Source organism: Schistosoma mansoni, assembly GCF_000237925.1.
Source record: "Schistosoma mansoni, WGS project CABG00000000 data, supercontig 0181, strain Puerto Rico, whole genome shotgun sequence".
Classification (NCBI taxonomy): Eukaryota; Metazoa; Platyhelminthes; class Trematoda; order Strigeidida; family Schistosomatidae; genus Schistosoma; species Schistosoma mansoni.
Genome location: NW_017386065.1, coordinates 439025 through 465066, shown reverse-complemented (window position 1 = coordinate 465066; position 26042 = coordinate 439025). Strand labels below are relative to the sequence as shown.

The 26042-nt window shown below is 37.4% G+C and overlaps 1 protein-coding gene across 1 annotated transcript in view; it reads left to right on the top strand.

Annotated features, from left to right (window-relative positions):
• Positions 1-14190: 14190 nt before the first annotated feature.
• Smp_081370 (hypothetical protein) overlaps positions 14191-26042 on the top strand; it is a gene marked incomplete at its 3' end in the record, with an annotated part of 17281 nt that continues 5429 nt past the window's right edge. The window contains exons 1-2 of the mRNA XM_018795165.1: positions 14191-14295; positions 16827-16922. Of these exons, the coding sequence (XP_018647001.1) occupies positions 14211-14295; positions 16827-16922 (181 nt within the window). The 5' untranslated portion in view covers positions 14191-14210. The remainder of the gene's footprint in view (positions 14296-16826; positions 16923-26042) is intronic.

Here is a 26042-nt window from a genome sequence, read left to right as displayed (position 1 = left end):
GCATCCGCAGCGAAATGAGAGCCATTATCAGTCACTAACACCATGGGAAACACTTTCCTTAATGCTAGAATTGTGAAGTCAGAATTTGCTGAAGTTGTGAAAAAGAACCTCAGGCCACTTAGAAAAAGAATCAATAACTATAATTGCATAGTATTTGCCAAGAAATGAACCACAAAAGTCTGCATGAATTCTCTGCTAGCCCTCAGACGATACTGGCCATGGAGTCCACTTCGAAGGCTGACTTTTCAACTTATGACATTTCTCACAATTGTTTGCTGTACGACATATATCTGCGTTTATCTCTGGCCACTAACATGTGAGCCTTGCCAAGAACTTCATTTTCTCAACACCCAAATGTCCACTATGATGATCTTGAAAGATGGATTTGCGTAATGAAAGAGGAATAACAACACGATCATTTAGACAAAATACCATCAGGAGTAGTAGGCAACTCATCCCGCTTTGGAAAATAAACAGGAAATGTACGTTTCAGATTAGCATTCCGACCTTTCCCTATAGCACTGAGTATACATCCAAAGTCTCTAGGAGTTTCTATAATGACATCTGGATGTCTCACTAGTAAAGGTTGCACTAACAAACAGTCTGAAATACTAGCAGGTCTATCTTGCAATGATTGTCGAGAAATGTAGTCTACGTGTTGAATTTGTTTAGCACTCCTGTGCTGAACCATATAGTCATAGGCACTCAAAGCAATACTCCAACGTTGAGCCATAGCAGCTGAGGAACGTGTTAAAGATTTTTCAGGGTGATAAATGAACTTTACAATCAGTAAGAATAATAAACTTCGTACAAAATAAATATTTATGAAGTCTTTTAACAGCCCAAAACACAGCTAATGCTTCTCGCTGCGTTTATAAATAACCTTGTTCAGTGACAGTAAGCTTGCGTGAAACGCAGATAACTGGTCTAGCTTCCTGCTACGAAACGGAACCACTACTCACAGGTGATGCATCACTAATAAGCATAGAATGTACACTGGGTAATTCCAAAGAACAGCATCACTTTGAAGGAACTTTAGCAGACTTCTTAAGCATGACTCTTGTTCCTCACCTCATTTGAATGAATTGGATGTCAAAATATTAAATAAACGGTTGGCACGACAAGAAAAGTTAGGAATAATATGGGAACAGTGTTATGAATTAATAAAAAATAAGACGTATGCTGATTCGTTATTGATCTTATGTCCGGTTTTTATTATCCCGTGAATTATCGACCAATCGAAATACGAGTTTTCTAATAATAACACTGACAAATCAATGACGTTCGACCAGTATGAGTAGTCTAGCGTCCTTATTTGTCCCTTGTCCACCCAGCCCTTCCAATCGAGTCCAGAACACCAAATACGGTTTCACTTATGCGGATCATTTGTTTCAAGCATACTGGGTTTATTTACCAGACAGACATCACACCATAAAATAAGAAATAATATTCGCACACGACCAAGCCAAATGTGTCTGTGAACGTGGGAGACAATAATCAATAAACTGAATATAATTTAGGAACAGTAATTCGTATAATAATAATACACAGGTCAAAATGAAGCTTATAATAAGATGGATATAGATATACAGAATGTAATTACTCAATAATTAAACAATAAGAATGTATGTAGAATAATCGTCCATTAATAGGTCCTGGAAGTTACCTGTTGTGGGAAGTAGTTTAACGTCGTGCACTATATTACACCTACATAACTTATTCTAGTTTTGATCTTGTTAATTATTCGTTTGTTAACCTTGACTATTTTTTATATGAGCGTATGTGTGTGCACACTTCGTATCTTATTCATCATATGTCTGTCATTCATTTTTGTCTGGCTATAAATGTTGGTTAACACTTGCTTGAAATGAGTTGGCTTATCAGCCATCTCCAATACGTGTCATGTATGTTTCGTTCGCTAACATTTACTCATGTGTTCACAGCTTTCTGGCCTACGTTATTTGTCAATAAAAATGTAGTTGCCGCTTCCCTTTGTCTTCTGATTCTATACACCATTAAGACTTGTATAATAGCGGTTATCGAGGCGATCAATTAACGGAGCATGCCACTACATAATTGGTAATCCCGACTTGCGAACACGCAACATAATTGGTGAGCCGTATTAGGAACACGCAACACTGTAGTTATTTCTTCACTAGGATATAACAAATAGTACTGAGGAGCACCCACTGGTGAACTTAGTTCTGTGAGATTTTTTGGAGACTGTACATTTGTCATTAGAGCTAGTCGTTTCATATGTGGTCTTAAACCATTACCATCAGCTATGTATCCACAACATTCGAAACTAGATACACAAAATAAACACTTTTTTGAACCCACTGTAATATTCTTCACAATCAAACGACACAATAAAGCAATAAGTCTCTGGTCATGAACTACCTTATCAGTACCATGAACAATAACATCATCTTGATAAACTTCAATATCACTGACTACATTATTCATTACATCGTGAAATATGGCTGGAGAACAACTTGAACCAAATGGAAGGAATTTGTATTTGAACAAACCAGTTTCTTGTTGAATCACGTTTCATATTTCCACGAGAATAGAAATCACTAATGAACGAACGCGAATTTGATCGACCCGGAGATGGTATTTCATCATGACGACTGATGACTGAAAAAGTCATCAATACAAAGAAATCATTGGTTCGTAAAAACACCACTCCCTGTCACTAAACACACTACTTAATAGAAGTGAAGTCAAGTAGTAGAGACGTTACTTGCGTAAAGTCAGGAATACGGTACTAGGTAAGGGTGGCGAATCGATTGTTCGGATGAAAAGTCTTCACCAACTGGGGTAGTTGGGAAGTGTGCTATTTATGTTTCACCAACTCTTGTCTTGACGGGCGATGTTGTCTGGTGTAGAAATAGGACGAAAGCAAGCTAGCAGCAGCCCAACTAAAACACAGGACCAGTCTATGAAGTCTTTCATGATTGGACTGAGACAAGTCAACCGGTCTATATTGTTTGGTTAAGGTATGTGAGACCATCGAAACCAATGTTTATAAATTATAAGCAGAAACGAATGGTGAATAGCAGCAGAATCCAAGACATGTGTTTCACCCCACCGCATAATGGTTAGAGACCTGGATGGCACAAATCAATATCTATTGCGATGGAGCAAGCAGATTTATTCTTTGTCCCTGAATATACCGCAGGTATTGTAGTTTGACAGCACTTTACCAGTAAGACATTCTATAATTGAATCGCGCCCACCCAGTCAAATCAAAAGTCAGACGCGAGGAGGTTGGAAGATATATTTGATGGGTTATCAATAGATTGAGGACTGGCTGATCCAATCTGGCTAGTCATCGCAGGAGATGTTGCGCACGCCGTTCCAAACCGTGATTTGGTGCGGATGCATGATCGAGTGCCTTCAGCCGAATGAGTCCATTAAAACTAATGTGGTCAGCATCCAATGTCGAACACTTACGGAGCTATGGATTTTGGGAATTTATTTACAGCTACATTTCTAACTAGATTCTCGGCATATGAATTCTTCGTGACTTTTACATCTCGGTAATTTATATTTCCTTGAATCGTTTCTTTGATCCCTAATCTTTGTTTATACTACTTTCACCATTACTACTTCAACTACGGTGAGATTCTGATGGAGTTTCGTTCTCTGAGCTGGATGGTTTAGTCGTGGGGCTTTTATTGTTCTTCCGAACGACATCTTTGGCAAAAACGTCGAGTAAAAGTGACATATTCAAATTTCTTCGCATGTGGTTCACAGCTACTCCTGTAGACCTCGATGTTGATTGGTTCTTGTTGACCTCAAGCCTGTCATTGTTTACTTCTTTGTTTTGGTTACATCTCCGATTGTTTTGATTTTTGGTCCTATGTTTGCCTATGATTTTCCTGATTGGTTGATAAATTTGTAGTAGGGTCGAGTCGAGGACGGACTAAGATCACTACCACAATTCGATTACGCGCCCAGCAACAACTTGGTTCCTTTGGTAACTCGTAAACCTAAAGGCTTTAATTAATCCAGATCAAGTATATTTATTGGCGATCTCGTGGTATCGAAAGAATACCGAGACGTGCCAATGGGTACAGGCCAAATGGGCAGAGCGTAAGAAAGTTCGAACCGAAAAAGGCGGATAGTGGAACAAGAAGTGAGTCTGATACAGTTAAACAAATACAGTAAAACAATCCGTCTCCGGCGGTAAGGTCCTTTGAAGAACGGAGCTAACACAAAAACTACCCACAAAAAGGTCGTGTGTGATCGACCTCAAGCGGTTGTCCCTTGGGCACTGCGGTCACGCTCTCAGGTCATTAAGACCACTTCTAACCCAATTTCCTTTTCAAGTACCCCTAGAAGAACCCTTCCACGGTGTGGGCAACCGGGAAGTGATAACTGCCCTCATACCTCTAACAGCACTCAAGAACACTGTATTCACAATCAGTCTCTTTCATCAATTCCCACTATTCCTTCTACCTTGACTTTCAACACTAAACTCCCTCTTTCGGTTTCCTCCTCAAGTGTCACCATGGCCAACGATTCCAGTGCGCGAAACGCTGTCCCAGGTCTACTAAAACCTCGCTCCAAACTACACATTGGAGCCTTCAACGTACGTACCCTATGCCGAATCGGTCAACAGGCCTCCTTGGCTAAGACCCTAGAATCTCGTACTATTGATGTATGCTGTCTCCGAAACACGCATACAGGATCCTAGTGTGGTCATTCGCTTGACCTCACCTCGCCAAAATGGACAGCCGACGAAATACATCCTTCGTGTATCTGGCGACCCATTGGCTAGTTCTCGCAGACTTGCAGGTGTAGGCATAGCACTCAGTACAAGGGCAGAACAGGCACTACTAGAATGGATCCCCGTTGACAGTCGCCTGTGTGCTGTCCGGCTAAATGGCTCCGTAAGGACTCGGAAGGATAGGGACACACGTCGTTGCCTTTTCGTCGTTTCTGCCTACGCTCCCACTGACTGCAGCCCGGATGAAGTGAAAGATGACTTTTATAGAAAGCTCTCTAAGCTTCTTCAGAAAGCTAAGTGCTCAGACATAGTAGTCGTAGCGGGTGACTTTAATGCCCAGGTAGGCAGCTTAAATCAATCAGAAAGACATTTAGGTAGGTGTTTTAGTATTCCGGCTCAACGAACCCATAAGGTGATCGTCTGTTGCAACTTTGCTCAGACAATCGTTTATTTTTAGCAAGCACTAATTTTAAGCATAAGGAGAGACATCGTCTAACATGGCGACCACCTGCACCAAACCAACGATGGACTCAAATAGACCATATTGTCATCAGTCATCGTTGGAGAGGCTCAATAGAAGATTGTCGCTCGTATTGGAATACTTGTTTAGACTCTGATCACGCTTTAATACGAGCGCGCATTTGTCTGCGCCTCAATGGACGCAGGAAACGTACACTAAGAAGACCCATTAGGATTGAACTGGAGGACGAGAAAGCCAAATGCGAATTCCAGAAACAACTGAGTTCACATGTAGGCAGTTCTGTAAACGAGACTGACCCAGATGCTGCTTGGAAAGATATACGAACAGCTGTGGAAACAGCAGTCACATCTATTAGTCATTTAAACCATAGGGCTCCAAAAAACCAATGGATTTCTTCTAAGTCTATTTCACTGATGGATTCGCGTAAACTCATCCCATCAGGCTCTGAACTCGACGAAGAGCGTAAACAAATTAGATCTAGGTTAACTAAAAGTCTGAGGAATGATCGTGAGCAGTGGTGGGCAACGAAAGCAAAAGAGGTGGAAAAGGCAGCGTCTGTAGGCAACACCAGGCAACTATTCAGACTAATAAAAGAAACCGGAGTTAAGAAGTCAAGTGTAAGTGAGACAATCTCGGAAAAAGACGGAATCCCTATCTGCTCTCAACCCAAACGTTTAGAACGATGGGCGGAACACTTTAAGGAGCAGTTTATCTGGCCTTCAGCTACTGCACAACTACCCACTATTCCCAGAAAACCTGAATGGAACATTGAAGTAGGCCCCGAGCCTACTTGAAGTTCAAAAGGCTATAAGTAATCTGAAACGAGGAAGAGCAGCTGTTCCAGATGGATTGGCTTCAGAGGTCTTTAAATATGGTGGTCCAATTTTAGCGATTAGGTTGACTAATATTCTGGCTAAAATCTGGGAGACGGACGTAATCCCATCTGACTGGTCACAATCTCTGATTGTCCCAATATATAAGAAGGGGGCAAAATCATCTTGTGATAACCATAGAGGGATTAGTCTGACTAACATAGCATCTAAAATACTAGCCTCAATAATTATCAGGCGCCTAACTAAGACTCGTGAACTGCAAACACGAGAAAATCAGATTGGCTTCAGACCTGGTCGTGGCTGCATTGACCACATATTCACTATTCGTCAGGTTTCAGAGCACAGACATGTTTATCGGCGTTCGACAATGATAGTTTTTCTTGACTTGAAAGCAGCATTTGACTCTGTAGACCGAGAGGTTCTGTGGCAGTGTCTGTCAATAAAAGGTGTACCTCAGAAGTACATAAACCTTGTGAAGGCTCTTTACTCGAACACTACCAGTCGAGTGAGAGCTTATGGCGAACTGTCATATGATTTTACAACCTCAAGTGGTGTCCGTCAAGGCTGTCCACTATCCCCATTTTTGTTTAACTTCATTATAGACCTGTTGCTGGAAATAACACTCTCGTCGACTGAATTTTCAGGAATTGATCTTCTACCAGGAGGTTCACTTAGTGACTTACAATACGCAGATGACATAGTCCTGTTTGGTGAAGACGCTGACAAAATGCAGAGCCTTCTGTTAGAACTGAGTAATAATGTCAGGATGTTTGGGATGCGTTTCTCCCGATCCAAAAGTAAATTGTTACTCCATGACTTGCCTGCGTCAACACCTGAACTAAGGATAGGGGGTGAAGTAGTTGACCGCGTCGACAACTTCACTTATCTTGGAAGTCTGATCAGCCCTAATGGGTTGGTGTCTGATGATATCTCAGCACGTATTCAAAAAGCTCGTTTGGCTTTTGCCAACTTACGTCACCTATGGCGAAGACGAGATATCCGTTCATCAATTAAGGGACGAGTATACTGCGCAGCAGTTCGCTCTGTTCTACTTTACGACTGCGAAACATGGCCATTAAGAGTAGAAGATACTCGTAGGTAACTGGTATTTAACCACAGATGCCTTAGAAATATTGCTCGTATCTGCTGGGATAACCGGGTAAGTAATAGTGAGGTTAGACACAGGGTATTAGGGAATGATGATAAATCAGTTGATGAGGTCATGAATCTTCATCGACTGAGATGGTTGGGCCACGTGTTACGTATGCCTGAACACTGATTACCACGACGCGCAATGCTGACTAGTGTGGCGGTTGGTTGGAAAAGAGTTAGGGGTGTCCAAACAAAAACATGGCGTCAGTGCTTGAAATCACTAACTTCTAGTCTGAGCCATGTTGGTAGATGCAGACTACTTGGTTGGGGTCGGCGTGACTATCGTAACCAATGGTTGGAGACTCTGGGTGACATGGCTCAGAATCGATCACAATGACGTAGGTGTATACACTCTTTATCTTCCCTTAAACCTTGAGAATAAAATTGCTTCATAACTTTCTTCCTTCCTATACTATATCCTTATATACAACCTATCTTTTATATACTACCATCACTAAATTAACTACTTCTATGAATTTGGTGTTCATCTTGATGTGCTAACGAGGTATGGCAACCTGGACCGATGCATATATGTGCCTGGTCGTACGTTGTGGCTGACTGACTGACTCTCTGGTACACTTGGTTACAATATTAATAATTGTTTCTGTTATTCCTATCGTGTTCTTGTCGAGACCAGCCGATCACTACAAATTAAATCAATTTCAATGTGCTTGTTGATTGCTGATTGACCTGGGTTCCTAGCGTCCAAACATTCTCTGGTGTTTTTGGAATTGCCCCCATCCAAAATGTTTGTATTTTTCCAGTTGAATATGAGTTCGCAGTCGTCCACATGCATTGATATAAGTGAAGACATGTAATGGCGTTTGACAGCTAGTTGATGTTCATGCAGACGAAGATGAAGTGTTTTTCGCATTTAAAACAGTTTATTTGTAGATAATATTTTGTTTTTCCTTCTATCATTGTGAAGCAGAATTTATTGATCGTTGGGTTATTCACCCTCTAACAAAGAACGTGAGCCGGGTTTAGACTGTCGTGAGACAGGTTAGTTTTACCCTAGTAATGCGTACATGTGAGGAGTACAATCTAGTCGTTGCTATGGTAATCATTTTAGTATGACAGAAACCCGCATGTTCAGATACTTGGTATATGTACCTAGTCGAAAGGCCAGTGGTGCGAAGCTACCATTGTTGGCAAGCGTAAGTGTAATGATTGGGAGTATTTGAATTATCAAACAAAGTCCCAGAAAGAACGTAGTTCAGACCAATAAAAACTTTAATAGCACGAGCTAACTTATTGTATCCGGAATTCGAAATCAGGCAGTCATCAAATATAAAGGAATCATTAGCTCATACAATCATCACAGTGATCTATTTACAGGATGAAGTTTCATTGTCTGACTGGTGTACAGTATCTGATTCAGATAGGTGCCTAAATAAAATTAGAAGTTCCCAATAAGTTATTTTCGCCCTTGGTTCTAGTGTCTGTTGTCAGCTTCTTTTGCGAGCTTCACTCTACTACTTCTGAAGATCCTCTTGTTGAACAGTTCTGAACTTGACACAGTGGGACGTAGATACTAGTGATCGTCACAAATGGCAGATAACTAACCTAGTGATATGGATAATACTGTTCAACCTTTTTAGCTTAGACAGTTCCCATTGCATTAGAGATAAGTAGGGGCGGTGACAGTTACTTGTAGGTAGGAACATGACAATCAGAATAGTTACCGATTAACTAAGATCTTTAAGTTCTGGCCTTACTTGTGTTGCTGAAATGATACTACTAGTCTTAAGATTATAATAAGATTAATTATAATGATATATGAGCACATTGTGCATGGATTCGCATCGGCTTTACTCTGTTGAATGACACCACAGCCTCGCGTACCCTAGTCTGATGGAAAGAACATCCTGTCTGTACAGTGCACAGTAAAATGGAATAGTATACTTACAAGGCCAAATTGAAGGAACAAGTGTGTACAGTCCAGCACTCCGGTCACGAATAAGAAAATGCTCTTCGCACGCTGGGAGTTTCCCTGATGCTTTCCAAAGAGGCACGTAACGCATTTATAGCATGAGAACCTCATGAATCTAAAGTCAACAAAGCATTCTTCAAAACAAAGGAGAGGGTCACAATAAACATCATCCAATGTTCTGCACCCACCGATGATATCATTGACGACGGTAAACATCAGCTTTATGAGAGGCTGAGATCGATCAACTCAAAAAATATTCAGAACAACACTGGAACAAAAATGGTGAGAGATTTTCAAACCTATGTGCACTCAACAATATGGTTGTAGGCGGCACAATATTTCCATACAAACTCATACACACCAAGTCACACCACGGAAATCCAGATAGACCATATTTGTATGACTAAAAAATTCAGAAGCTCAATGGAAGGCGTAAGAACCAGGAGAGCAGCTGATATAACTTCAGATCATCACCTGGATATGGACAAGATGAGAGTGAAACTAAAGAAGCATAGGACAGCTGGAAAAATAAAAGTATAAAGGTTCCATACAACCTTGCTTTGGCGTACTGACAAAGTCGACCAATTCAAGATGACTCTCAACAACAGGTCCCAAGCTTTGCAGGATATACTGAAAGAAGAAAGTACTACTATGGAGGACAGTTTGAAAGAGATCAAAGAAGCACTAACTTCAACGTGTCAGGTTCTGGGTCGCAAGAAGCATCATCATAGTGAATGCATCTCTATCGAAACTCTAGACAAGATTCAAGAAAGGAAGAACAAGGAGACAGAAATTAACAGCCGAACAAGAACAGAGAAAGTGAAGCCACAAGCTGAATACACAGGAGCGGCCAAGCAAGTGAAGAGGAGTATTAGGGCCGACAAGCAGGAATATGTGGAAAACCTAGCAACGACAGTGGAGATAGCTGCAAAAAAAGAGAATATGAGACAGCTATATGACACGACAAAGAAACGAGAAGGTAACTATAATAAACTAGAGAGACTGGTCAATGACAAAGAAAGGAAGACAATCATGGAGATTCAAGTACAGAGGAAAATATGTTTCTAGCACTGAAGAAATATCCAATAAACCAACTCCACTGAATCCACCGTACATCGAAACAGAACCTACAGATCTCTCTAGAAATGCCACTGCACCACCGATCGAAAAGATCCGGATGGCCATCAGGCAAATACAGTGAGAGAGCAGCAGGACCTGACAACATGTCAGCTGAAACACAGAAATCAGACATAGAAGTAACTATTAAGACTTCCTATGTTCGACTCAGGAAGATTTTTGAGTAGGGTTACGTGCTGACGGATTGGAAGGAAGAATATTTCATCAAACTGCCAAGGAAAAATCTAAGCAAGTGCGAGGACGCAGCTGCAGAGGCATCACACTGCTATCGGCGCCAGAAATGTTTTCAACTATGTTGCCGAACCGAGTGAAAGATTCAGTAGACGTCCGGTTTCTGTAAGGATCGGTCGCGTACTGACCAAATCACAACACTACGGTTGGTTGCGGAACAATCTATTGAATGAAACTCGTCACTATTTATCAACTTTCAACTACGAGGCGTTTGACAATGGGGATAGAAGAATCCTATGGAACCTTCTTCGACACCATGGTGAACCTGAGAAAATCGTCAATATCATGCACAATTCACACGATGGATTACACTGAAAAGTCGTGCATGGAGGACAGCCGCGTTTCAAGTATGGACTGGTTGAGGTGGTTCATTCTACTCCTCCCTCTTTCTTCCGGTGTATCGGACTGGATTATGTAGACCTTCACAAAGTACAATGAACGGACCCGATATAGTTAGGCTATTTGAACTTGGAAGATGACCTAGCTCTTCTAGCCCATACACGGTAAAAAATTCATTCGACGACAGCCTCTACATAAATAGGCCTCAAAATACACAAAGGAAAAAAGCAGAACATGACATACAACTCACAAGACAGAAACTCAATCACACTTGGTGAAGAAGCTCTGGAGGTGAGGACTTCACTGACCTGGGCAGCGTCAGCGATTAACGAGGATCTGATGCACATATGATGGCAAGGGTTGACAAAGCAGGGGCAGCATCCTCAAAATTAAAGAACGTATGGAACTCAAGACAACTGTCAATCAACATGAGTGTCAGAATCGTCAATACAAACGCCAAGGCAGTCCTGTTGTACGGAGCCGAAACTTGGAGATCTACAACGATAATCAAAAAGGCAAAAGTATGTACAAACAACTGTCTACGTTAGATGCTCAATATCCGTTGGATGGATACTACCAACAACAGCCTACTTGGGAGAGAACAAACCAGGTTCGAGCTGAGGAGGATATTAGGAAAAGACACTGGAAGAGGATATTACATAAATTGCTGAAATCGTCAAACTGAGCTATGAGTCAACTTGGAATCCTGAAGGTAAACGGAAAAGAGGGAGGCCAAAGAACACACTGAGTCAGAAATTGGAAGCAGACATAAAAAGGATGAATAGGAAGTGAAAAGAATTGTCCAGGGCAGAGTTCGATGGAGAATGCTAGTGGATAGCCTATGCTACTCCATGAGTGGTAACAGGCGTAAATATAGTATACTCTAAAATTGATAAGTATAATTACAAGACGAAATCAAAGGAATTAGAATGTGAACAGTTCACAACTTAGCGATATTTTCGGTCCCACTCAACCGGCAGTAACTCTGAAAAGCTGCACCAAATTGCTCAGCATTTAGTAGTATCATGTTTAGAGCAGATTAATCAATTCAGTAACTATAAGCGTCCACACGCTGATCAAATATTGCTAATGTGCGAGCAAAGCAAAATCACAAATGCGTTTAACGTTTGGTCTCAAATAATGGGGAAACCATATAGATCTCGAAAATACTGTATACGTACAACACTCGGTGAGTTGTGAATGCATAATGAAATACTAGTCTTCGACAGTGTGAATATGTATAATGGTTAATTCGCCTCAGTAGAACTGAAGTATGCAGTCAGCCCGGAAAAAAATGAAACATACTAATCAGAAATAACTACTAAATTTGGAACAGACCTACCTGGTTCCTGGATTGTACATGATCAGCATGTCGGTTGTGTGTACTTTGACCACTGATATTTAGAATTTGAACTGTAGGTTTTTTCAACATTCTTCATCACAATTCCCTTGGCCGTTCGAACATCTTTTCCATGATAATACGAAACGTCTGCAATTTCAAGCACCCCATATTCTTACGAAAAGTCATTCCTTTTAATCGCATCGATGAGCTCTCTTTCGGTGCAGAATGTTGAGCATTTCTATATTGCAGTAAAAATCTGTCCACTTCTCTTTCCAGTCCATCAAATGCTGAAGCAGCAATAGATCTCATGGCAATTTTTTAGTGTCCCGATAAAATTTTCTGTTTGGTCATTAGAACAAGAGTGTCTGTGAGCAGTGAACAGATGTGTGCATACTATGCCACTCAACCAGGTAGTCACTGTGTCTGTAACCAAATGAAAGCCATTATCAGTCAATGATACCATAGAACTTCTCTTTCAATGTGAGTCACAAGATGAGCAGAAGAACTATAGCCTATGTGATATAGTGGTAAATAACTTGTGTCAAAACTATCCAGGTATCTTCCACTTCCTCCAGTTATGCATAAAAAATTGAACTCCTCAAATTATCAGAATATATGTATTTTGCACCACCAGGCAAAGTATAAAATGATGCTTTGAGCTGATGCTAGTCCCATTAGAGTTAAGACCTTAAAAGGGCGATTCTAAATTCAAACTTCAAGTAACCAAACGGAAATTGTACCGAAATAATATAAAAGATTAAAAAGTAACAGAAAACACTTAGTTTCATAATAACGATAATGCTACACTAAACCTCCGTACGAAGAAGTATTGGTTAAAAAAAAACAGGACCACTTTGGCAAGGCTCAAGTATTCTCAAAATACTTTAGCAATGTATATACCATAGAAATACCCTTCTCACCAGTCCATGAAAATCCCCCCACACAAACACTGGACAGCGTGACCATTAAAGAACTTGATGTCCTTAGTCTTCTAAATAAGCTTGACATAGGCAAATCCACTGGAGTCGATGAACTGCATCCTGGGTTACTAAAGGAATTAGGTAAATTTGTTGCGAACCCTTTAAGTATATGTTTTAATTTATCCATAACCCAGAGTCGTCTACCGAAAGACTGGAAGAATGCCATATTAAGTCCTGTCTTCAAAACAGGTACAAAACATAAGCTTGAGTATTACCGACCCATTAGCCTAACTAGTATGGTTGTTAGAATCTTAGAAAACATTATTCGGAATGACCTGTTTAAGTATCTCGATGAAAACCGGATCCTCTCGGAGAAGCAGCATGGTTTTAGAACAGGTTATTCTTGTCTCACTAACTTATTAGTTGCTCATGAAAGCTGGTGCGCTCTTAAAGACTAAAATTTACCTGTAAACGTAGCCTACATCGACGCTAAACATTTCTGACTTTGTATACAGTGTTCGTGCGTCCTCAACTTGAGTACTGCATTCAAGCAGCTAGCCCCTGCCTAAAAAAAGACAGTGAGCTCTTGAAAAGGATTCAGAGAACAGCGAATAATCTGATTCCCGGAATAGCGAAGCTCCCGTATGATACTAGACTGAACAAGGTACATCTATTCCCGCTGTCATATCGAAGAATCAGAGGCGACTTGATTACAGTTTTCAAATCGCTTAGTGATAAGTTTGCACATGATATGCCCTCATTTTTCTTATCTTCCAAATTATAAAACTTACGAGGACACTCCAAAAAGGTTCACAAGCCCAGAACGGATTACTTGTCAACTGACTATCGACTTTCCCATCGAATGATCAACGAGTGAAATTCATTACCTCAGCACGTAGTTGAGGCTAAATCCGTCGACTCTTTCAAAAAAAGTTGGATCAAATGAGACACCGTCATTACTAGGACTAACACAGGCCATCAAGCCTCCTGTCTTTTCCAAACTGAAACTGAATTTTAAAAATTGGATCACATGCTTGTTTGAACTGTTCGATGAAGTTGCTTCTGAAAGGTCATTTATAAACAAGGTTTTCATTTATCGCGTTGATGGCTTCCCAATCCGTTTTGGTAGTTGCTGGGCGTATTGACCCAGAATCGAATCAGGAAAAGCTGTCAAAGCTACTTTACGATGGTAAGTTGTTCAAATTGAGAGATGGTTACAGTGAGAATACATTTATGCATTTTCTATGCACCCCTATTTTAGATATCTTAAACACTTATAGAAGTTTAATGAAGTTTCGGTATTTATTTATCATTTATCATCAGGTTTGCAACTAAATATTGGGCTTATAAAACGCGAAAATATCGTTTGAACCGTTATTAGAGTTTTTAAGATCTAAACTTCAGACTGAGACTTTTGACTATATGGACCACCTAATACCAGAATAGCCTATAGACTGAAAGATCTCTTCCTTAGTGGCCATTCGAGTACTTTACAGAAAACCTATCAAACCTCATTTATCATCTTTGAATCTGTGTTTCTGTGTCCTATTTTTAATGCTTATGTGTTGTAGTTTCTGAATAAGAAAGTTCCCGTCAACAAACTCATACTGCCCTTTGTCCAATGTTGTGTAAATACCCTTCAAAATAAACCTCACATGGTATAAAGTATCTAACAGCTGTTTTTTTGTTAATTTTTGAACATGTCGTATCATATCAACTAAAGCCAGTCAAAGACGAATTTTGAATGTAAACGTTTGATCTCGCAAACTATTTCTTTCCACCAAAATGATTTCTGTCTCCTTCTACTATCACTATTATTTGTTTTATCTCCTGACACTCAAATGTGAGATTTTCGATGAAACCCTAACTTTTGGCGATTTTTGTGGCCTGTGAATTCACCTCTATTTTTGAAAGGTCTAGAAGACTTGTCTTTCTGTAATATCTAGATTTCATTGAAAGTTAGTTCTTACTATTGCTCGGTTGGTCTAATACGCCTCACTGATTAAACGCGAGATTGTTACCAATTCAGGAGTTTAAATTCAAGATTTTGTCATTATTATATTCTGAAGTTTTCTCAATGTCTATGACATTGCCATTTCTTAAAAGCTTGTAACCATTCATTTAACTAGAAGTATCTTTCATTGATTTCCGTCCTGTAGTCATTAGAGGGTTTCCCATCACAGTTACCGTGATACCTTATATGATGGTTACCTGATTTTAGTTATCATAAAACTCATTCTCCCTAGTGTTCGATTATTTATCTAAAAACTGTGATTAATAAAGTGCAATAAACTTGTGTTGTTATTGTCGAAAAGATTGTGATGGGTACTACACCATAGGATAGCACGAATGGAGCACTGTGCACTTGAATCATTAGTAACATCTCTTCTGCACTATCTATTCTCTTTCATTTTTTGCACCAGCGGATGATTCTTTAACTGATTAAACTAAACTTTCATTTATTGACAAGTCTTGTTCCAGTTATCTCGAACACTTCCTTCGTCATTTTGACGCGAATTACTTACGCCAAGTTAGACAGTGTTGACCAAGTATTCTCATCTTGTAAGCGCTCTATCTAAAACGAATGCTCTACACTTTGGTGTTCAGATAAGGCTTTGAGAATTTCCCTTTCAAGATAACGACGTCCATTATTTCCTGTCAAGGTTTCTATAGTATATTATTTGCACTAACGTTCGTCGTTTGGATACTGTTTGGAGAAGAACTCTCAAATTTGAAGCTCTGATTTTGAACCTATTCACATAAACAGCTAGTATACTACATAAGTGTTTGGATGTGCTAGCAGCCATTTAATTGATCTGAAATGTTGCTGATGTTTTTAGAAGTTGATGAGACAAAAACTCATTCATTGCAAGTTTCGTGAATCTTTTAGATTATTTTGTTAGGATACAAGGTGATGCTTTTGTGTATTGAGGTAGTGAATTTTCAAAAAGTGGATTTAAAGAGACAATGGAATCCCGACTTCGGTTGCTCGTATTCCATTTTTGCGCCGGTTTAAATTAGGAAGTAGTAAAATAGGCTGAAAAGCTATTGTATTCTTGGTAGATTTACTTAGAGGGAGTTAGTGAGTGATCCACGGCTAGTAGATTTAGACTTGAAGCGATGCACATTTGTGAAAGGTTCTTCGTTGTTTATGACTTGGTGAATAAAATGGTTTTAAAGTCACTGTATAGTTCAGAATTCAGTACCCAACTGTAATGTCATAGATTTTTCTGTGCCTATGATGATATGTTGTACTAGGTTATAGGTAGCTACGTGTCAATTTGCTGTTTTTGCCGGTTTTCGCCGTCATCATGAGTAATAGTTTAAATAAATGCTCTGATACTCGATAACAACAGGTAAATAATTAATAGCAGTTCTATGTCGAACACAATATATCTGAATATTTAGTGATAATGGTGTGATGTTGTTGAACAATTGTTCAAGGTTCAGTTATGGTTTCAGCTCCGAACCCATCTGATCTGATAATATTTGGGGACCGAGTTGGCATAAATAACCCTCACATGTGTGTGTTTTACATTCAATGATACAAACCTCTACTGATTTCACTGAGCATACGACTTAGCATTTATCGAAGTTCTTAGTCCGTTTTCGTAAAGACTAGATTGACAAATCACTAAGTTTTTGTTGAGTTTTAACTTGTAAAAGCAGTGTAATTATTTCGTCTCTTCTTCTATATTACCCGTTTTATGTTTTCTATAGGCTTATTGGCTGCATTTGGTGAGGATCTGGACAAGTTAGATGCACAATTTTTAAATTGCTTAGCCAAGCCTGTGAATGCAATTGATAGTAAAGAATGTGAGTTGTATGTATACCTTTCTTGCGCTTTTCAATCAGTAATATGTATCACAGTCTTTCCTATTCATTTCATTATATTATTTTATGTTCATTTTATTCTATTTATCTCTTAACTCTTAGATTAAAATAAATTTTAAAAAGATTTTCTAATGAGTGATATAGGATTATTTGGTTTTTAATTGAAATTACTATTAAAATATAAACTCATTCAGAGTTTGATATAATAATAAGTAGACATCTTGACGAGATCTTTTAACGTAGTCTAATTTTGTGGCTGGAACTGTGAAGTGATATTTCTCGAAATCGTGATCAGTAGCTCACCTGTCAGTTAGTCAGCTACAACCTAATTCATCTGTGCCTAATTTTTATTTGTTGTTCCAATCATTTCCTTACTACGTTCAATCCATTTAGACGTCTTATTATTCGACATTACTCTGTATTTGTAAAATTGCTTTTGATTATACAGAACATCCATGGTTTCCTAGTATTTGATGATAAATATTTTTGAATCATGTCAAGGATGAAACATAGAAGCGTTAAGTCAGTTGAATAGGTTGGAAATCTTCAATTAAGCGTTGTTGATATGTATCTTAGTCATTTGAAATCATCATCTATCTTGATCTACAATGCTGACCGATGTAATAGTAAGTTGAAAAAAGCCAGGAGGGACGATAAAAATACACATCATCTAGGTTTCGTGTTCAAACCTTGGTCCATCTATTTGAATTTAAGTAACTGCAAAATATCAATAAACCTTCTACTAAACATACCGCTCAAATTCGAGTGCAGGATTTTGTATGTTGTAAATAAGTTATATATGCTTGTGCCATTGGAGACTCTTTAATAAACATAGTGTTGAAGGTCAAATATCCTGGTGTTACTTTTTCCTCTGATCTTTCTTGGTCTTCTCATGTCTTACTGTTATCGAAAAAAGGTTTACCGTTTGACATACTACATAAAGAGGCTGCATGCTTTTGGGATTACTCGCCATTTACTCTTACAATTTGTAAATTCCTGCATATTACCTATTATTCTATATTGTTCCCCATTATTCTTTCCTGGGCTTTTGAGAAAAGACTTTGCTGTTTTGCATAGAGTGCTGAAGGCAGTTTACAAGGTATGTGGTGAATCTTTTGAAGTCATTATTAATATGCTTATGGATAGACATCTTAAGTCTTCCAAACTCTTGGCAGGTGTTATCTTATCAGATACTAACCATCCGCTTCATTCATATCTTTCTCCTTGTATATCTTCTGGTAGAAAGAGACGTAAATACATTAAAATCCATACACGCAAGCAAATCTATAAAAGTTCTGTAATATCTTACCCAGCAAATTTACTTTGTGATGAACAGGCTGTTAGAGTTGACCTAGTAAATAACCTGTATTCTTAAGCATGTTTCAAATTCGATAATTTGTATAAACTCAGATTTTCTTAAACCTTTTTTATTCCTTTTCTATTTTTTTTTGGTTTTTGTTTTTTTTTGTGGTAAAAACTTGTTGAAATAACTCATGCTGAGAATTCTATATTGTACCAGATTATAATATTGAATAAAGCCATTAATAACAATAATAATAATGCTGGGAAAATTCTTCTTCCCTTTTTAGTGTACTGTAAAATGTACTTGGCATAAAATGTATCATTCACTAAACTATTGAGAAATATCTTAAGATTAATTATTTTGAGAAATGATTACGATTTATGCTAAGATAAAATGTTGAAATTGGAGTGAAATTCAATCAAGAAGAATAAAATTGAATCGATATGAGGTAAAAGATCAATAGAGCAGAAGAGATCAGGATAATGATTTTTTTTTTCAAAAGAGCTGTGCGTTAAAATAAAGTGTTTGTATAAAAATTTCTAGCTTCTTGGGAAGTCGGAATCTTAGTGGCTTTAGTAGATTTCTAATCACTTTCTGACTAACTTTCAACAATGAATTATATTTGATTGTGTGGATTCATAATAAGTTCATTATTCCAAATACCTTGAGAACATGAGCACTTCAATCAACTAATGTACAATCGATTACTATTGTGATAAACAGGATATATTAATGATTGGACAACTTTGAAACTGAATTCGCTGTAAAGATATCGCAGTTCTTGTTGTAGGATATTTGTTGCTTATTCTTTTAAAAATTATTTTCCTTTATTCCATTATACGTCACCCTTTGCTTTTCATATACTGTAAATATTTGCAAGTACAAAGTCAAGATTTATTTAAGCAAATAGAAATAATGATAAACATAATACTTAACATTCTACTCGTCTATAATTTTGACAGGGTCATTGCATTCTACTAAATGACAATGTGAAGTATTATACTGTTATCTTTAATACTTAGAATCAAGTGTATGTGTATTTGTGTGTCTACTGAGTCATTACAATGCATAAATGTTTATTCTTTGTAATGATGATGCATAGAATTATTCTTGTTCCTCCTTCCCAGTTTGATTGGTAATTTATTGTCATTCTATCTCTATTTCGAAATGGTTATTCAAAAATAAGGTTGTGAAAAAAAATATCATTTATAGAGTTTATATGAAAAGTGAACTATGTCTCTGTTTGCACGAGTATCCATTATTCATGGAAAAAAAATTTGCTTTTATTCACAGAGATATTGACTAGTTTGGCAGTCTCTCTCTCTCTCATTTTTCCCTGTGTTTGTTTACATGCTAGGTAGGATGACTCAATAATCGTAACATTCAATATGACATGGTGTGAGTCCGGAACCCTTTCTATTTAGTATTTTAGTTTGAGGTCACAAAATAAAAGATTATATCTTCATTCTCCAGCCCTACCCCTTGTAGGGCAATGAGCAATTAGTTAAACTATCATCTGCCTTTTAATCATTATGTTGCAGATATATAATTATCTCCAGCTTCGGTTCAGGCAACCTGATTGTGTCGCTAAGTTGTACTCAAAAAGTGTGAATCCATGAATAGTAGGTGGACTTACACTTGATATGACTGGAATACATTATACATAACACAGCTTAATTGTCAGATATGAATAAGCAGTAACTACATCAACATTTCATAATACCTTTTTGGTATAATAATAACTATGATATTGTTGAAACGGGTTACATAGTTATGTGTACATATCCCAAGTATTCAGCAACACCGAATTATGCTAAGGTATTAGTATTGGTGTTCAAGGTGGTGATTCACATCTCATTAAGATATTGGTTTGTTCAGGTGATCAATTTTAAATAAAATCCAAATAGTATTTACAGTATTATTATTATCAATAAATAGTAATGATGATCAAAAAACTATTGAAATGTCCAGATTTGGAAGAAATCATTGACCATTTCCCATTTTCAATGAAATATAAAAGTGATATCAATCTTCAAAAAACGTTTTTGTCTTAAGATATCAGTGTAGCCTAGCAATTCTTACAAACTCAACTTGTTGATAGTCTTTATTTCACTACTCGCTAAACTACTATCACCTCTCCGCTTGATTTTATAATCATAAGATAACTATTAAGTCATGTATATGAAGTGAATGAAGAAGCCAAGTGGAGAAGACCAATTTATTATTTAGTGCGAAATTAAAGAGTATTTTAGTAATATATAACAACCATACCATTAAATATTTCATTCACATATCTTCCATCAATTGTCCCTTACACACTTAATCATTCCTTCATTCATGTTGTTATTACAATTACTCTCTGTTTACATTCCTGTTTTCTTTAATTCTTAATTCTCAACCTTCTGCTTCCAGACATTCCACTCCTGGTTGATGTTACACACTACTTGTTTCTGTCAATATAAGTAGCAAAGACAACATGTACATTATTTATTCTTTAGGAAATTTATTCTAAAAGATTATACATATGTTTTTGTTGTGTTGTCGTGGGTTTTTTTTATTTCTTATTGCGCTGCTTTTATATTCAATGGATTTCATAAGCAGATTGGTTTTTAGCTGTGATCGATCATCGAATAGTAACCACTGTCATATTTACATAGCCTTTAGTGTTGATCGAACCACTAGTTAAAGCGACTCGACGTCGCTTAATCTGTTTTTAATATAAGTTAGTGGTTGCATCTAAACAGAACGAAACTCGAGACCAAGGTTTACTGTATATCTGAGTTATGATTCTTGGAAGCATCTAGCTTACCTCCCCGACAGGATTGTGAGTCATTTAGTTCTATGTAAGAATAAATGTGAAAAACTTCTTTTAGATTTATCGTTTCACTCAAGAATCAAAATTTACAGAATGTTTTATTATCACTTATGCTTTTCACTTTTCGTTCATTAACCAATTGATATTAATCAAGTCTAATTACAAAAGGATAATTGTACAAAGATGACAATTTAATTTATTTAATTAGGTTCAATTTTGTTTTGATGAAATGAATAGTTAACTATACTGTTCCGTATCATCTACCACCATTGAAGAATAATCCAAATAGTAAATAATTGTTTTTCATAGTTGTTACCTTTTCACTCTAAATGATCAATGTTGTTGCTGACGTTGTTGTTGTTGATGATGTCGTTGTTGTACTTTGATTAATCTTAGGAATTTATTGACATAATACATGTGATACTTCAGTGTTCTGAATTGTTGAAAAACTCTTTTAAGGGGTGTGTAGTTGGCTTTTTTTTCTGTTCTGTTATTAAAACAATCATTTCTCGGTAAAATTTTTCTATTAAATTCTACATTCATTTCTGCACTGATCTACATAACAGGCAATATATGTATAATCCAGTTAAACCAGTTTCCATTTAGACAAATTCTTTTCATTTTTTTTTTGAAAACTGAATTGTACTTTTTTGTAGGTAGTTTATCCATATCTTTTCCACTCTTTCACTATGGTTTTTATTATGTCAAGAAAAAGGTTTCTCTCCATATCAACTATTATTTTTTTATTTTAGAATCAACTTTTTTAACAATGTTGATTGAAATACTTTGATCAGCAGTATGAATTAACTAGGAGTGGCCTTGATTACTTCTCATCAGATAGAACCACTGCATACTTGAATAGTACCCTATTAATGTTGTGAGTGGGTTAGATTTGAATCCCATAGGGAATACCTATTCCATCATGATTCCAGTTAAGCTATCTTGATTATTGTAAACTAGCGAGGAATTCACAGAAAATACAGCTTTCTTTCGATTGTTTCTAACATGTAGTCCATGTCATATTTTCATCATGTTCGAATACCGTTCTTCACTTGTATATACTTGTGCTTAGCTTTACTATTTATTTTTCATAACGTATCTCAAAGACAAATCCAATACGTGGAATCAGAGAGCTTATAGAAATCTGGTCCTTGAATTTTTTACTCTTATTAGTCTATATTTTCCAGTTGTTGGTCTTAAAGATAAAATTAAGTCCGCTTCTGATGGTATTTGAATCTATTCAGCGACTATCTTGGTATTATCCTCAGTCAAGAGTTTATTATGCTTTCTGTTAGTGAATGGCAATGAGTTAGTAGCTTGATGGATAACGCGTCAACATTTAGTGTTGGATACAGGTTAGGGTGACATGTATCCATGAATTTCACTGCTAACTATCACTTCATTTATTATCTTGATAGTTTGGTTACGTGACTAGTTCTGGATCTTGAAATAATGTTTAGATTTTTCATCATTGTATATATTATTACATTGTTGATGGAATGTATACTAGGGATTGTAGTAATTTGTTAATTTAATTACCAATTTCTTCTCTGACTATCTCAATATCAACCATGAAGCGTTTATTTTACTAGTTGATTGTTTGTATGGATGTGACATTTAGTTTTTTGTCTGGAAATTTAGAATTTCTAGTCGAGTCATTATTGTTATTTTTGGCCAAACTATCAATCTGGGTGACTACAAAATTGTACCAACTTAAATGATTAATTAACAGAGCTAGATTATCTTTTCAAAATAATGGAGATGAATACATTTTGGGATTATAATAATACTGAATTCTATATATGCAAACTCAGTGGTCTTGAGTATTGTTAGAGGTATGAGGGCAGTTATCACTTCCCGGTCGCACACACTGTGGAAGGGTTTTTCTAGAGGTACCTGAAAAGGAAATTGGGTTAGAAGTGGTCTTAGTAAATTGAGAGCGTGACCGCAGTTCCCAAGGGACAACTGCTTGAGGTCGGTCACACACGACCTTTTTGTGGGTAGTTTTTGTGTTAGCTCCGTACTTGTTGGGACCTTACCGCCGTAGACGGGTATCCGTGGGATAAGGCGAGGTGTGCAATTTTAGGGTCGACCCTTTCTAACCCCACCCCTCCTTGTGGGAAGGCAGCATCGCTGGTATGCTGGTTGTCCGAAGGAAACACTTTACTGCCGTCACATCTATGTACAGTCAGCAGTACGACTTCGCTTTAGGACCTTATTTTCTATTTTATGATGTGATGTAGTTTATTTGGTTTGTATATAAATCCAGTATGTTTGGAATACATGATTCATATGGCGGAGGCTGAGATTGGTGTTCTGGACTCAACAGGCAGGGCTAGGCAGGACGAAGGACCGATAAGTGACTCTAGATTGCCCGTACGGATTTATGCATCAGTGATTCGGTCGATAAATCATTGTTCTCTAATTGCTGGTATCATTATGTTATATATTAATAGGCTACAAGGCCACTAGTTATAACAAAAATATCAAACCGTAATGATTTTTGTTTAAATTTGAAGGAATAGTTTGATAGTTAATTGAGTGCCAAGTTAATGCACGACATGAAAAAAGGGGATTATATATTCCATCTCAAATTGATTCATATCATTATAGAGTTTGCTTTTTAAGTTTGTAATGACCTACTTTTCTCGATGAGAACGCGACTGGTATAATGGAAACAATTATTATTATAATCAATTGTACCAGTGATTGTTTTATTGTACTCGTTTTGTTTAACTGTATCAAAATCACTTTTCGTTCCGTTGTCCATCTTGTTCGTTTGAACTTTCTTAAGCTTTACCTTCTTGCCTGTACTCTTTGGCGCGTCTCGGTATTCTTTCGATACCAATAGATTGCCAATAAATATACTTTATTTGTACCAATTACAGCCTTCTGGTTTACGACCTATCGAAGGGACCAAGTCGTTTTCTGGCGCGTAATCTTATTGTAGTGGTAATCATAGTCAATCGAGACTCGAAGCCAACTACAAGCTATTCACTAAATGTTGATGTTTTAAACTTTTAACTTTGGATTTCAGGATTTCTATCGTAGTCCACTATGGGCATATAAGAATTTAAAATTTACCATGATAATCATAAATATACTATATGCATCACTGAAGAAATATAATTCACTATAATTTTGTGTATAATTTCTGCCCACATCTTTCCCAGTTTAGTCTGTAGCGTGATAGAAAAGTTATTTTAATGTTAATTACTGTTAGTACTATTATTACAATCATTAGTTAAAATGAGATAGGGAATATCGATTATATCATAGTTACAAGCGTGAGTCAATTGAAGCAAGACCATCAAGGAAAACCCGGAAGAACTGGACGGCCGTTTCGTCCTATTGTGGGACTCCTCGGCAGTGCGTATCGACGACCTTCCATCATAACTTCATACTGATAAAATACTTTGTTGTGTATTTTCAGTATTGATTAGTGTTAAGTAATAACAACACTTGAAATTGTTATAATCCCTAACAACTAAGACAAAACAGTGAAATGTTGCTATAGTTTTATTTGTAAACATTGGTCTACGTTTCTGTAATTTAAATCATCACAACGAAAAAGATCATTAGGGAAATAAAAGTTAAGGTAGCTGAGATATCATTAGTATAAATGATATTATAAAACTGAACTTAGATAATGTGTTTTATTCAGACATTCATACGTAAATTACAGAAAATAAATAATAAACATATTTGGACCACTGAAAGTGATTCTAAGCCAATTAACATAATATTTCACATCAATGATCATGGTTATCCGCAGACCCCAACCTTATAGACTATATATATTAATAAACATCAATTTAACAGTCATTGACTTAATGGACTGACATCATGTCTACGTTTGACATCATTTTAGCCTTTCGTCTACCTACGCTTGTAGTAAATAGTATTTCAAGTCTGTTGAGCAATTGTTTGGGATGGATCTGAATCAGTTCACTGTATGAATGTTCACAGTTTCATCAATTGATTTACCCATTTGATCTAGTAATCTACCTTTAGCATCAGCATCTTTGTGTAATTCTTATATTACGTAATCCCATTTTCTACTGTACTGGTAACTTCACTTTTAAATCATGCCTAATAATTTGAAATATGTTATGAATATCTTTTGATTTATGTCTAGGTAGTACATTCACTATCATTAACTTACTTACTTACTTACTTACGTCTGTCACTCCTAATGGAACATAGGCCGCCGACCAGCTTTCTCCAACCCACTCTGTCCTGGGCCTTCTTTTCTAGTTCTATCCAGTTCTTCTTCATTCTTCTCATGTCTGTCTCCATTTCTCAGCGTAATGTACTCTTTGGTCTTCCTCTTCTCCTTTGACCTTCAGGATTCCATGTGAGGGCTTGTCTTGTGACACAATTGGGTGACTTCCTCAAAGTGTGCCCAATCCACTTCCAGCGCTTCCTCCTGATTTCTTCCTCCACCGGAATCTGGTTTGTTGTCTCCCACAGTAACTTGTTGCTGATAGTGTCTGGCCATCTGATCCGAAGTATCTTGCGTAGACAGCTGTTAATAAACACTTGTATCTTCTGGATAATGGCTTTCGTAGTTCTCCAGGTTTCCGCCCCATACAGTAGAACTGTCTTGACATTTGTATTGAAAATTCTAACCTTGGTGTTGGTTGACAATTGTTTTGAGCTCCAGATGTTTTTCAGTTGTAGGTGTGCTGCTCTTGCTTTGCCGATCCGCGCCCTCACATCTGCATCTGATCCACCGTGTTCATCAATGATGCTGTCCAGATATGTAAAGGTTTCCACATCCTCCAAAGCTTCTCCGTCAAGTGTAATTGGATTGGTGCATATTGTGTTGTATCGGAGAGTCTTGCTTTTCCCTTTGTTTATATTGAGACCTACTGCTGCTGAGGCTGCTGCTACACTGGTCGTTTTCTCCTGCATTTGTTGTTGCGTTTGTGATATAAGAGCCAGATCATCCGCGAAGTCTAAATCGTCAAGCTGCATCCTG